The 12,925-nt window shown below is 36.6% G+C and overlaps 1 protein-coding gene across 3 annotated transcripts in view; it reads left to right on the top strand.

Annotated features, from left to right (window-relative positions):
* Positions 1-12,925, top strand: part of GBE1 (1,4-alpha-glucan branching enzyme 1) — a 290,724-nt gene that overhangs the window by 84,891 nt on the left and 192,908 nt on the right. For all 3 annotated transcript variants that reach the window (XM_072621635.1, XM_072621634.1, XM_072621636.1), the window contains exon 3: positions 6,599-6,714. In XM_072621635.1, coding sequence (XP_072477736.1) covers positions 6,599-6,714 — 116 coding nt within the window. The remainder of the gene's footprint in view (positions 1-6,598; positions 6,715-12,925) is intronic.

Raw genomic sequence — 12,925 nt, 5'->3', positions numbered from 1 at the left:
AGTAGTGCTTTTGTCATACAGCTGCTATGAATAATGATGGTTTTCTTAAAAAAAACAAAAACATGGTTTTTTTGCAAAATTCTTATACTACTTAAGGCAAATCCCAGTTACTAATGATAATAACAGCTCACTTAATAATTTTTACCTTACAGATCTCTTTCTTTAAAATCCTGTAAGTTACCTAAGCAAAATATTACCCCCATTTTACTTATGAAGAAATTGAGACTCAGGAGAAATTAAGAAATTAAGTCACATATCTAATAAGAGTTAAAGTTAGGACTCAGGTTTTTTTCACTCTTCTTTACCTACTTTTTAGTATCTGTAAATGGAGCAACCCTCATTATTCCAATTGCTACATTAAGTAGCTCTGATTTAAAATTACCTTTACAGACTTACTTCACATTACTGTCCTTCAAGAATTTCAGTGAAACTATACTTCTGTTGGTCCTCAATCTCTTCTTACCTTTTAACATTGGTTCTTACCTTCCTCTATACCTGGAAAGGACTTCCTCTTTTTTTAGTCAACCCCATTTAATGAAATCTTCAGTACAGCTCCAGTGGCACCTTCTTCATGAAGCTTTCCCTTATTCTTCTAGGTAGAGGTAATTGTTTCCCTACTAAAATTTCTCCTCATTCTATTTGACCTCACATATATATTTAATCATTTTCTAATATATATAGTATGTAAATCTTAATTACATTCATATAATAAAAGCTAATGAATTGAATTAATTGATTTAGTTATCTTGTTTCCCAGCCCTAGAAGCATCTGAATGAAGGGGATTGGGAAGCTGAAACAGCAGTATACCATTAAAGGCAGGCATATACTGACAGCCATGAGAACTGACAAGATGACAAGGAGGGAGGAGATATAAAAGTTAAAAAATGATAACAGAAATTTGCTGTTGAAAAAAAATATTCTTAAGGAGTACTCCGAATAGAAAGAAAAAGCAGTGTTCGGTATTCTGTTTAAAAGGTAGAAAAGTATATTATACATTTCAAAAAGATTATATCAGAAATATTTTAATGTTGGCATTTTGGTAAACCTTTAAAATTTTTTTGTTTTTACAGAAAATTAACTTTCATGAGACATTGCATTTCCATTTTTTATCCCCACTTCATATAAAGCATATTATATATTTAATAACTAAAAAATGAATAGTATAATTATCTAATAAGTTTTTAAGAAATGAACTATAACTTTGGATTGTGAACATATTGTTCTTGTCAACTTCAAAAGTTCTTTGTTGTCAGCAATTGTTTCTTGAAATAATATATTTCAGAGAAATCTAGAAAGAAGATTTAAAAAAAGATTGAAAAGTACCCTTGTTGGAGATCAAAGAAAGAAGAAAATAAACCATATATACAAAGATATTTTTAGGAGCACTTTTTGTTATAGAAAAAAATGGAAAGAAAATAAAGTGAGGAATAACTAATCAATCAAATTATGGCATATAAATATAATGAAATAATATTGTTCCATAAGAAATACTGTAATGGAAGATTAAGAGAATACTGGAAAGATGTATATGAGGTGATACCGAATGATGGAGAACAGTCTATAAATGGATTACAAAATTAATAAATGACAAATTTAAGACTTTTTGAAATTAATTTTTAAATTCTTAAACATCAAAAAGAGCATTTGCTAATACAACAGAACACAAGAGAATTCCCTCTGTAATCATGAATTGTATTTCATGCTGCTTTTTAATTTAATATAATTTTTGGAATCAGTTGGGGTTAAATGACTTGCCTAGAAGCTAGTAAATGTTTGAGGCTAGATTTGAATTCAGGTAATGCTGATTTTCAGGTCAGTACCACATCGCTGACCCTGTCCTGCTTTCCTTTTCTTAAAAAATATAGTAAATTCCACACATAACTTTCAGAATCTCTCTGCTTTTTTATGTTTCTCAACTTCCTTTTGATCTCTTTAGTTCATTAAAAAAAAAAAAAAGAATGATTCAGTGGTTCAATTTTTCAAAAATATTATTGCTGTTAGCCAAGATGGTGGACTAGAAGAGAAACATTACAGTTGAGCTCTCCATGTATTCCCTTCCAAACAACTTTAAAATAATTCCTCAACTCAAATTCTGGAATGATGGAGCTAACAGAAGGTCAGTGAGACATACTTCTATCCCAAAACAACTTAGGAAATTGGAAGGAAAGATCTCTGACACTGTGGTGGAGCCTGGTCCTGAGCTCTTGTGGATGCCACACAAATGGTGGGACTTGGTGGTAATGACAGTAGCAGCAATAAATTCAGGAACTTTCAAGCCAGAGACAATAAAGGCCAGAAAGATATTACCCAAGGACCTGTTGTGCTAGCACTGAGTACTGAATACTGTTTGTCAACTCCATTGCTTATATCCACTTTCAGATCACAGTTCAAGGGCAGAGAGGAACACTTTCGGTCAAGAGGGAGAAAGGGCCCTGAGGAGCAGTATTGCTTGAAGCTGGAAAGGATCAAGAACCTTTCCTGGGTAAAGACCAGAGCCCAGACCAGGAGAGAGTGACCATACACTGAAAATGTCCAAACCCACAGAACTAGCTCTGAAAACAGCAGTGCAAAAAAAGTCTGAAACTTGGGACAATCTCTCATCCCAACCAAGACCCCTCACCCCAGTTCCAGGAACAGAGCCAAACTTTAAGATAAAGTTCAAAGTCAGAAAATAGTGATGGAAAAATGAGCAAACAAAAAATATCCTTATCACAAAGAGTTACTGTGGTGAAGAGGAGATTAAGATACAAACTCAGAAGACATGTTAAAATAGCTATAAGGAATACTTCAAATAAAAATGTTAATTGGACACAAGCCCAACAAAAATTCCTGGAAGAGCTAAAAAAATGATTTTCAAAATCAAGCAACAGTGGCAGAGGAAAAATTGGGTAAAGAAATGGGAGGGAGGAAAGAAAATTATGAAAAGATAATTAACAGCTTGGTAAAAAAAAAAGGCACAGAAAAATACTGAAGAACACACCACCTTAAAAAAATAAAAAGAATTAACCAAATGAAAAATGAGGTACAAAAATTCACTGAAGAAAATAACTCCTTCAAAAGCAGAATTGATCTAATAGAAAAAGGGATACAAAAGTTTAATGAAGAAAATAATCCCTTAACAGTTAGAATTGAGCAAGTAGAAGCTAATGACTTCATGAGACATCAAGAAACAATAAAAGAGAATCAAAAGAATGAAAAAAAAACAAATAGAAGAAAATGTGAAATCTCATTGGAAAAACAATTGACCTAGAAAATAGATTGAGGAGAGGTAATTGAACTTCTTGATAGCCATGATCAAAGAAAGACCCTACACATCATATTTCAAGAAGTTTTCTGTGTAAACTGCCCTGATAGCTTAGAATCAGAGGGTAAAATAGAAAATGAAAGAATCCACCAATTGCCTCTTGAAAGAGATAGCAGAATGAAAACTCCTAGGAATGTTATAGCGAAATTACAGAGTTCCCAGGTCACGGGAAATACTTTAAACATTAAGATGTAAAAAGCATTCAAATATCATGGAGCCACAGTCAGGATCACACAGGATTTATATTAAAGGAGCCTCTGCTTTTTTTATAACATGGTATTCTGGAAGGCAAAAAAGCTAGGACTACAACTAACTAAAAATAACCTACTCTGAATAATGGAGTACAGTCTAGGGTGGAAAATGGATGTTTAATGAAATACAAGACTTTCAAGAATTCTTGATTGAAAATATAGAGTTGAGTAGAGTGTGACTGTCAAATGCATGAAAGGGAAATCATTAAGGACTCAATAAGATTAAACTGTTTACATTCCTGTGTGAAAGATGATACTTGTAACTCCTAAAAATTTAATCATTATTATTGTAGTTCGAAGGATTCTGTATACAGAGGGTACATAAGTGAGCCAATTGCATTGGGATGATTAAAAAAAATTTGATGTGGAGAAAGACTGATGTGTTGCAAGAAGGGGAAAGAAAGAAAAAATGGGGAAATTATTTTACATAAGAAGTGTAAAAGAAAGCTTTTACAATAAAGGGGAAAATGCTGGGGGGGAAGTGTCAGGTAATATTTGAGCCTTGTCATCTAAATTGGCTCAAGGAAGAAACACACGCACACATGCTTGAACACATGCGCACACACACACACACACACACACACACACACACACACACACACAAATACAGTGTTGGGTTTAGAAATCTATTTTTACTCACCAGGGAAGTAGTAGTAGAAGAGAAAGAGAAAGGAAGGAATGAAAAAATGAGGATGGATAAAGAGAGTGATCAGAAGCAAAATAGACTTTAGAGTATGGATTGGATAGAAAAAGACAGTAAAGAAAAGAAAATGGTATGAAGGGAAATACAAAGTTAGTAATCATAACTGTGAATGTGAATGGGATGAATTTACCCATAAAAGTGAAGCAGATAGCAGGTTGGATTAGAAACCAGAATCCAGCAATATGTTCTTTACAAGAAGCACACAGGAAACAGAGAAACACACAGTGTTAAAATAAGGTCCTGGGACAGAATCTAATATACTTCAACTGAAGTAAAAACAAAGGCAAGGGTAGCAGTCATAATCTCAGACAAAGCAAAAGCAAAAATAGATCTAATTAAAGGAGATAATCAGGGAAGTTCCATCTTTCTAAAAAGCTCCATAGACAATGAAGTGTGCATGAAGGGTAATATCAGTACTAAAAATATGCACCAAGTGGCTTAGCATCCAGTTTCTTAAAAGTTAAATATAGGAAGAAATGTGTGTGTATGTTCATCCTTCATTGCTGAAGAAGACCATGTCATCAGAGAAATAATGAGATGATTTGCACTTGAGTTTGTTTTGAGTAAAGGAGGGCTGTGCAGGTCACCAGCCTCACTTCTCCTCCAGAATCCAGTGACCAGGATGACTGGAGATGACCCAGGATGAGACAGTTGGTGTTAAGTGACTTGCCCAAGGTCAGACAGCTAGTGAGTGTCAAGTGTCTGAGGTGAGATTTGAACTCAGGTCCTCCTGACTCCTGCACTGGTGCTCTATCCTCTGTACCACCTAGCTGCCCCCATAGGAGGAAAAGTTATGCTAGTGGGGGACTTTAACTTTCCCCTTTTAGAGGTAGATTAATCTTACCATTAAATAAGAAAGGAACTTAAGGAAGTAAATAGATGTTAGAAAAGTTAGATATGATAAGCCTTTATTTTCTCCCAAATTTATTAATTTATTTGAATTCAGTTTTCAGCAATCACTTCTGTAAGTTCCAAATTTTCTCCCTCTCCTTCCATCCTCTTCTCCAAGATGTCATGCAATCTTATATGGGTTCTACATATGCATTCCTGTTAAACACATTTAAAATTAGTCATGTTGAATAGAAGAATTAAAACAAGTGAGAGAAACCATGAGGAAAAACAAAACAAAATATAACAAAGGAGAAAATAGTCTGATTCATTCTGCATTTTGATTCCATAGTTCTTTCTCTGGATGTGGAAGGCATTTTGAATCATGAGTCCTTTGGAAATGCTTTGCTATGAAGGGTTTAATCTATCAGAAACAGTCCTCGAACACTGTGGCATTTACTGTGTGTAATGTTCTCCTGGTTCTGCTCATTTCACTCAGCATCAATTCTTATAAGTCTTTACAGGTTTTTCTGAAGTCCAACTGTTCGTCATTTCTTATAGCACAATAGTATTCCATTATATTCATATACTACAACTTGTTCAGCCATTCCCCAATTGATGGACATCCCTTTGATTTCCAGTTCTTGGCCACCACAAAAAGACCTACTATAAATATTTTTGTTCATGTGGGTCCTTTTCCCAGTTTGATTTATGTGTGTGTGTGTGTGTGTATGTATGTGTATGTATTTATTTATTTTACTCATTAAAAAGACCATTTCCTGATTACTTCTTAAAGAAGCCTATTCACTGAATGGGTGTCACCTCACTCTTGGTGAGTGCCTGAATAACGCTTAGCCAAAAAAGGCTAAGGGTCTCCCATTTTATCCTGGGCCATCTCCAGTCATCTTGATGAATATCTGGTCACTGGATCCAGATGGTTCAGGAGGTGGAAGTGAGGCTGGTGATCTTGCACAGCCCTCCCTCAAAACAAAGTCAAGTGCATGTCATGTCATTATTTCTCTGATGTCATTGTCTTCTTTAAAAATGAAAGACAAACACAAAAACGACCCCCTAAAAAATCCCACCTTCTCCATGAAATCTTTCTTATTCCCTCTCAATTCAGTTGCCTTCCCTTTTTGAATTATTTCCTATCTTGTAGGTAGCTTTTTTTTGTATGTATTTCCTTGTTATTTCCTTTATTAGACTGTGAACTCTGAGGATGGGAACTGCCTTTTGCCTCTTGTATCCTCAGCATAATGTCTGGCGTATAGGAAATGCTTAATTAATATTTTTTCACTGACTCCTAAATATTTCCTATACTGCTACTATATGATTAGTAATATCTGTACATCTTCCTGTATTTTCCTTTTTACAGTTTGTTAACTTTTTAAAGTGGTATTACAGAGTATAAAAATCTTATGATTATTCTGTAATGGCTTCATTTCAACTAATTGAATATTAGTATTAATGAACTTTGGTTACAGATTTTTTTTTTTCTCCTTTGTCTGTAGATGGTTGGAATCCATTTTCTTATCCATATAAAAAACTTGAATATGGGAAATGGGAACTCTACATTCCACCGAAGGATAATAAATCTTCAGTTGTGCCTCATGGATCAAAGTTAAAGGTAATTTCTTTATAATTGTAACTATAATTACAAATTCAATTTAATAAACATTTATTAAGCACCTACTGTGTACCAGACACTGTGCTAAGCACTAAGGATACAAAAAAAAGCAAAAGACACTCCCTGTCCTCAAGGAGCTTACAGTCTTAAGGGGAAGGGGGGGGAGGGTTGTTAAGAAACAACAACATGCAAACCAATATATACAAAGCACACCATATGCAGGATAAATAGGAGATAATTAACGGAAAAGGCACTGGTAATTAAGAGGGACTGAGGAAGGTTTCCTGTAGGAGGGGATTTTTCTTTGGAACTTAATGGAAGCCATGTTGGTCAGTAGTTAAACTGGAGAAGGGAGAGCGTTCTGTGCTTGAGGGACATTTAGGAAGAATTACCATGATCAGAGAGGTGGAGTGTCTTGTTTGTGGAATGGCTAGGAGGCCAGCTTCACTGGATCAAAGAGTTCACCTTGAGTTAAATTGTTTATTAATTGTAACTATAATTATTTTTCCCCTTAGGCTGCTAAAATATGAGTTTTTTGCATGTTTTTCTTATATATAATATATATTCATTTTATTTATTTTTAATATTCTACAATCACTACCATAAAACTTAGATATTTTTCCCTCTACCTACCCCCGACTATACCCCTCCCTCCCCAAGACGGCATACAATTCTATATAGGATCTATACATACATGCCTATTGAATACACTTTCTCTAAAGTCATGCTGTGTAGAAGAACTAAAATAAATGGGAGAAATCATATAACAAACCAAAACATAATACATACAAAAAAATGACCTGCTCCTTTCTGCAATTGAATTCCATAGTTCTTTCTCTGGATACAGAAGGCATTTTGCCTGAGAAGGCCATTGGGAATATTTTCTTTTATGTCCTTGCATTGCTGTGAAGATCAAAGTCTGCCAGAAAATACTCTCGTACACCATGGTTGTTGCTGTGCACAAAGTTCTGCTGGGTCTGTTCCTATTGCTCAGCATCAGATCATATAAGTCTTTCCAGGCCTCTCTGAAGTCTTCTTGTTCATAATTTCTTCTGGTGCAATAGTCTTCCATTACATTAATATGCCATAATTTATTGAGCCGTTCCCCAATTGATGCGCATCCCCTTGATTTCCAGTTTTTGGCAACTACAAAGAGTGCTGCCCTGTGGATCTAGCACTTCTGGGCAGTTTTCCTTGATGATTTCCTGGAAGATATTGTCCAGACTCTTTTTTTCATCGTGGCTTTCTGGCAGGCCAATAATTCTTAACTTTTCTCTCCTGGATCTATTTTCCAGGTCAATTGTTTTTCCAATTAGATATTTTACATTTCTTCTATTTTTTCATTTTTTAGATTTTGTTTGACTGATTCTTGCTGTCTCATAGAGTCATTAATTTCTACTTGCCCAATTCTAATTTTTATCAGATTGTTTTCTTCAGTTAACTTTTGCATCTCCTTTTCCATCTGTCCAATTTTTCCTTTTAAGGAGTTATTTTCTCCAGCTAATTTTTGTACTTCCTTTTGCATTTGTCCAATTTTCAAAGTTAGGTTTTGTGTTTCCTTTTCCATTTGTCCAGTTTTCCCAGTTTTCCTTTTTAAAGAGGTGTTCTCATCAGTGAATTCTTTTTTCATACTTTTAAAATCATTGGCCAGTTTTTCTGCTATTTCCTTCTTCAGCTGTTCCAGGAGAGCTGTTTGTGCATGTGAGCAGTTCATAGCTCCTTCTGAAGTTTCAGATGGAAGTACAGTCTCACTACTGACCTCTTTGGTATTTGTGTTTTGGTCTTTGTCCCCATAGAAAGACTCAATGTTTTTCTCGTTCTTGTTTTACTTTTTCTTGGTCATGATGGTGATTGTGTGTTGTTGCTTCAGGTTCTTTCAGTTAGAAGCCACAGAACTTGATGTTGAGCTGACTGGTGTGAAAAAGCTAAGAGCAGGTGTCTTTTTATGTTTTTGTTTTGTGTTTCCCTGATCAGTCCTGGGGTTAGCTTGTTAAGTGTGGGCAAGGGATGGTCTGGTTACTGGAGATCTCCTCAGCTGAGCTGAGACTAAGTCAGACTCAGTGGATGGTGATCCCAGCTGCCCTATTGTCTTCCCATTTCCCCTGGAGTACTGAGGCACGCCTAGATCCTAGTGTGTTTCCACCCCTCCTGGGGCTCCTCTCCTGGTGTTGAGGTTCGCCTGGGTCCTAGTGCAAGTTACCACCCCTCCTGGGGCTCCTCTCCTAGCACTGAGGCTTGCCTGGGTCCTAGTGAGACTTTCTACTACCCTGGGGCCCCTCTCCTTCTGGTTTGCTTCTGCCACAGTGGGACGAATCCCCCTTAGCTATTTTCCTAGCCTCAGGTCTAATGAGACTATTTGCCCCCTCTGCTGTTATTTTATGATTTTTCCAAGGTCATCAAAGGGGGAGGAGAGAACATTTACTGATCACTCCTCCATCCTGGCTCCCGGGAACTTCAAGTAGGTGACTTACAGACATTTAATCTGCTGGGCGAAAGTCTCAGGAGCTGCTGCAGCTGATGTCTGGAGCTCAGTGGCTGTCACTTGCTTGGCTCTGTTGGTCTGTCAACCCTGGGCTGCTGCTCTGCTGGTTCCACCTCAGGTCTCCCTGGGGCCGTCCCGCTCTGCTGTGATGCACGCGCTGCGCTGTGCTCTGTGGGCTCACCCCTGCGGAACATATTCTTCCCGTGGACCTTCCAATCTGTCCTGGACTGTGAATCTGCTGCAGTCTGTCTCCTTTTGGATTCTGCATCTCCAAAATTTGGTCAGATTCTCTTTTTAGAGCTATCTGAAGGAGTTTGGCTAAGAGCTTTGGTGTGAGTAGTTGCTCTCACTCTGCCATCTTGGCTCTGCCCCTGTTTTTCTTAATAACATGAAAAAAATTGACATTTATTTTTTTTAATTATTCATTCTTTCCTGTGGAATACAGGGAGAAAAAGTGTTACATTGCCCAACAGCATACATATAGCACCCTTTACAAAGGTGATAATTTTGTGAGTGAATGAAAAGTATTTATTAAGTGCCTACTGTGTGGTGAGAACTGTGCTTAATGGAACTTGTAGTTGTTGTTTGTCCTGTGTTCTTGAAGGTGACCATGACATCAGGAAGGTGATGCTGTGACTTACAAATAAATTGGATTTAAGTGAGGGAGGGCTGTCAAAGTCACTAGCCTCACTTTCTTCTCCAGAGACTTCTGGGTCCAGTGGCAAGATAGAGAGCAGGACGACTGGAAATGCACTATGTTCAATGAAGGAAGATCAGAATCTCACATGATTTAACTAGTATCTTTATTCATAGGCCTCTCAAATCTACCTGTAACTGCCCCTATCTTTCTTGATCTTTTATCTCACATATCCTGTTGTCTGATGTACATGGATGTTGCTCAGGGGTCTTAAACAAAACAAAACTCATTATTTTCCCTCATAAACCCAACTCTCTTATTCTCTATTTCTATTGAACATTGCACAATGCTTCTTGACACCCAGGATTTTAACCTGGAAATCATCCTTGACTTTTTTTGGGGGGGGGGGAACTTCTCATATGTAATCACTCTACATTTTTATAGATTCTTCCTTTGTGACATCTCTCTTGTCTTCTCCTTAACAACATTCAAACCAGAGCTACTCTTGTTCAGAGTTCCTCCTCTTCCACTCTATTTAATTATTTAAAAAATAGATTTAAAGGTTTAATTGGTACCCTTGTTATTTCCCAAGGACTTCTCTTGCCCCCCCCCCCCCCCACCAACTAAATGTTCCCTTACAACAAATAACATCTATAGCTTATTTCTCCAGGTACTATGTCCATGGTTATCAAATTATCTCTGTATTGTTGTTAGTTTTTTTGTTTGCTATATAATAATCTTCCAAAGTCCCAGCCTCACTTGTATGAATCTCTCTTCTGATTGATTTCATCTTTATTCTGATAAACTTGTCTTTGGCACACCAGCATTCCACTAAAACTCTTTTCTACCTCACAGTGATATATATGTATGTATGTATGTATGTATGCATATATGTAAATGTGTATGCATGTAGTACCAGAAAATTTGGAAGAAAGATATTGAACTAATCCTCCTTAAAACTAACTTTTAATCATTTCAGTAATTGCTGATTTCCAACAATGGACATTTGTTATGAGTTAACATACTTTTTTTTTACGCTTGAGTGATTCAAGGTTTTGGCTATTTATTGCCAATTATTTATGTACAGTAAAGACAGAGATTTGTTCCTGATGGTCAAATGATGATAGCTTTCCTTTCTTCACCTATTTTTCTTTTTGTTCAAATTCATTTTTCTTTTACTTAAGCAGTTAGATGACACAGTGCATAGAGTATCTGGCCTGCAGTCAGGAAGCCCTGAGTTCAAATTTGACGTAAGACTTTGACACTGTTTGACCCTGAGTAAGTAATTCAACCTTTGTTTGCCTCAGTTTTCTCAACTGTAAAATTTGGCTATTAATAGCATCTACCTCTTAGGGCTCTTGTGGGGATCATCATCAATGCTTATTCCCTTTCTCAACTTTGAGAGAATTTTGGGAATTCCTAACTTCAAATCATACTGTATCTGGTAAAAGGACTGGGATTTAGACCTAGTTTTTGGTTTTGAGTGACTTTATTTTACTTTATTTCATTTTATACTTTAGTTTTTATTTCATAGTCATAAACTTAACTCTACTGTCTAACCAGACTTGTGGAAGGAAAACAGGAATGAAATCCAAAGAGAACTGCAGCAAATGAGAGCACAGAGATTACAGGGTATAATAGCAGATGGGGATTGGGGGTGTCTCTCCAGCCACAGAGGAATGGTTTGATGGTTATGACAAAAAACAAAAGTGCTTACGAGAGTTGTCCTCAGACAGCAGTAGTGATCTCCTTGATGGTCTTGCCATCCCAAGAACCAAAACATCCCATAGCTTCCACAATGTTCATGCCTTCTTTCACTAGGCCAAAGAACACATACTTGCCCTCCAATCAATTTCTCTTAGCAGTACAGATGAAAAATTGAGAGCCATTTTTTTGGGTCTAGCATTTGCTATGGATGATATGCCAGGACCAGCATGCTTCAGGATGAAGTTCTTATCAGCCAATTCCTCTTGGCTGCTTGTGGTTCCCCTGGGCTATTGTAGTGATTTTCTAATTGGTGTCGACTAAGCAAGTGTTAAATAACTATTATGTGTCAGATGCTGAATATCTAAAGACATAAAAGTATGCAAAACAACCTAAGGAAAAGATGGAGTACATGATAATTCATTGACTTACGAACGCTGGGCATTAATGGAACTAAAGATAATTTGAAAGATAGTATTAAGTAAGAGCAAAGTTGGTAGATTTATTCTGAATTGTTTTTGACTGTATATCATTACATGGAGAAATGAGGGAGAAACTTTATGGAATACTGGAAAATGACAGAAGTGGCTCTACTATCAGAGTAATAATGAAATTAATTTTAAAAAGATTGGAGACTAGTGAGAAGGTTGAGGGTTTAGGGGCGATTATTGGGTAGTTGAAAATAGAGCTTAAGCACACAAATGTGGTTTTTTTTAATGTTTATTTATTTATTTTTACTTTTCTTCATTCATTTACACACAATTTTGAGTTCCAAATTTTCTCCTCATCTCTCCCCTCTCCCACCTCAAAACACCATGCATTCTGATTACCCTTTCCCCCAATCTGTCTTCCCTTCTATCACACCCCTCCCTTCCCTTATCCCCATTTTGTCTCTTTTCTTGTAGGGGAAGATAGATTTCTATATCCCATTACCTGTATTTCTTATTTTCCAGTTGCTTGCAAGAAAAATTCTCAACATTTGTTCCTAAAACTTTGAGTTCCAACTTTTCTCCTTTCCTCCCTCATCACCCATCCCCACTGAGAAGGGAAGCAATTCAATATAGTCTATATGTGTGTAGCTTTGCAAAAGACTTCAATAATAGTCATGATGTATAAGACTAACTATATTTGCCTCCATCCTCTTCTTTCCCCAATTCTATTCTCTCTTTTGACCTTGTCCCTCCCCAAAAGTGTTTACTTCTAATTACTCCCTCCTTTCATTTGCCCTCCTTTCTATCATCCCCCCCACCCTACTTATCCCCTTCTCCCCTACTTTCCTGTAGCGTAAGATAGATTTTCATACCAAATTCAGTGTGCATATTAGTCTCTCCTTAAGACAGATGTGATGAGAGTAAGCTTCACTTTTTCCTTCTCACAGTCCTCCTTTT

The sequence above is a fragment of the Notamacropus eugenii genome, chromosome 6 (genome assembly GCF_028372415.1).
Source record: "Notamacropus eugenii isolate mMacEug1 chromosome 6, mMacEug1.pri_v2, whole genome shotgun sequence".
NCBI classification, from domain to species: domain Eukaryota; kingdom Metazoa; phylum Chordata; class Mammalia; order Diprotodontia; family Macropodidae; genus Notamacropus; species Notamacropus eugenii.
Note: the sequence above shows the minus strand (reverse complement) of the source record. Positions and strands in the feature narration are given on the sequence as shown.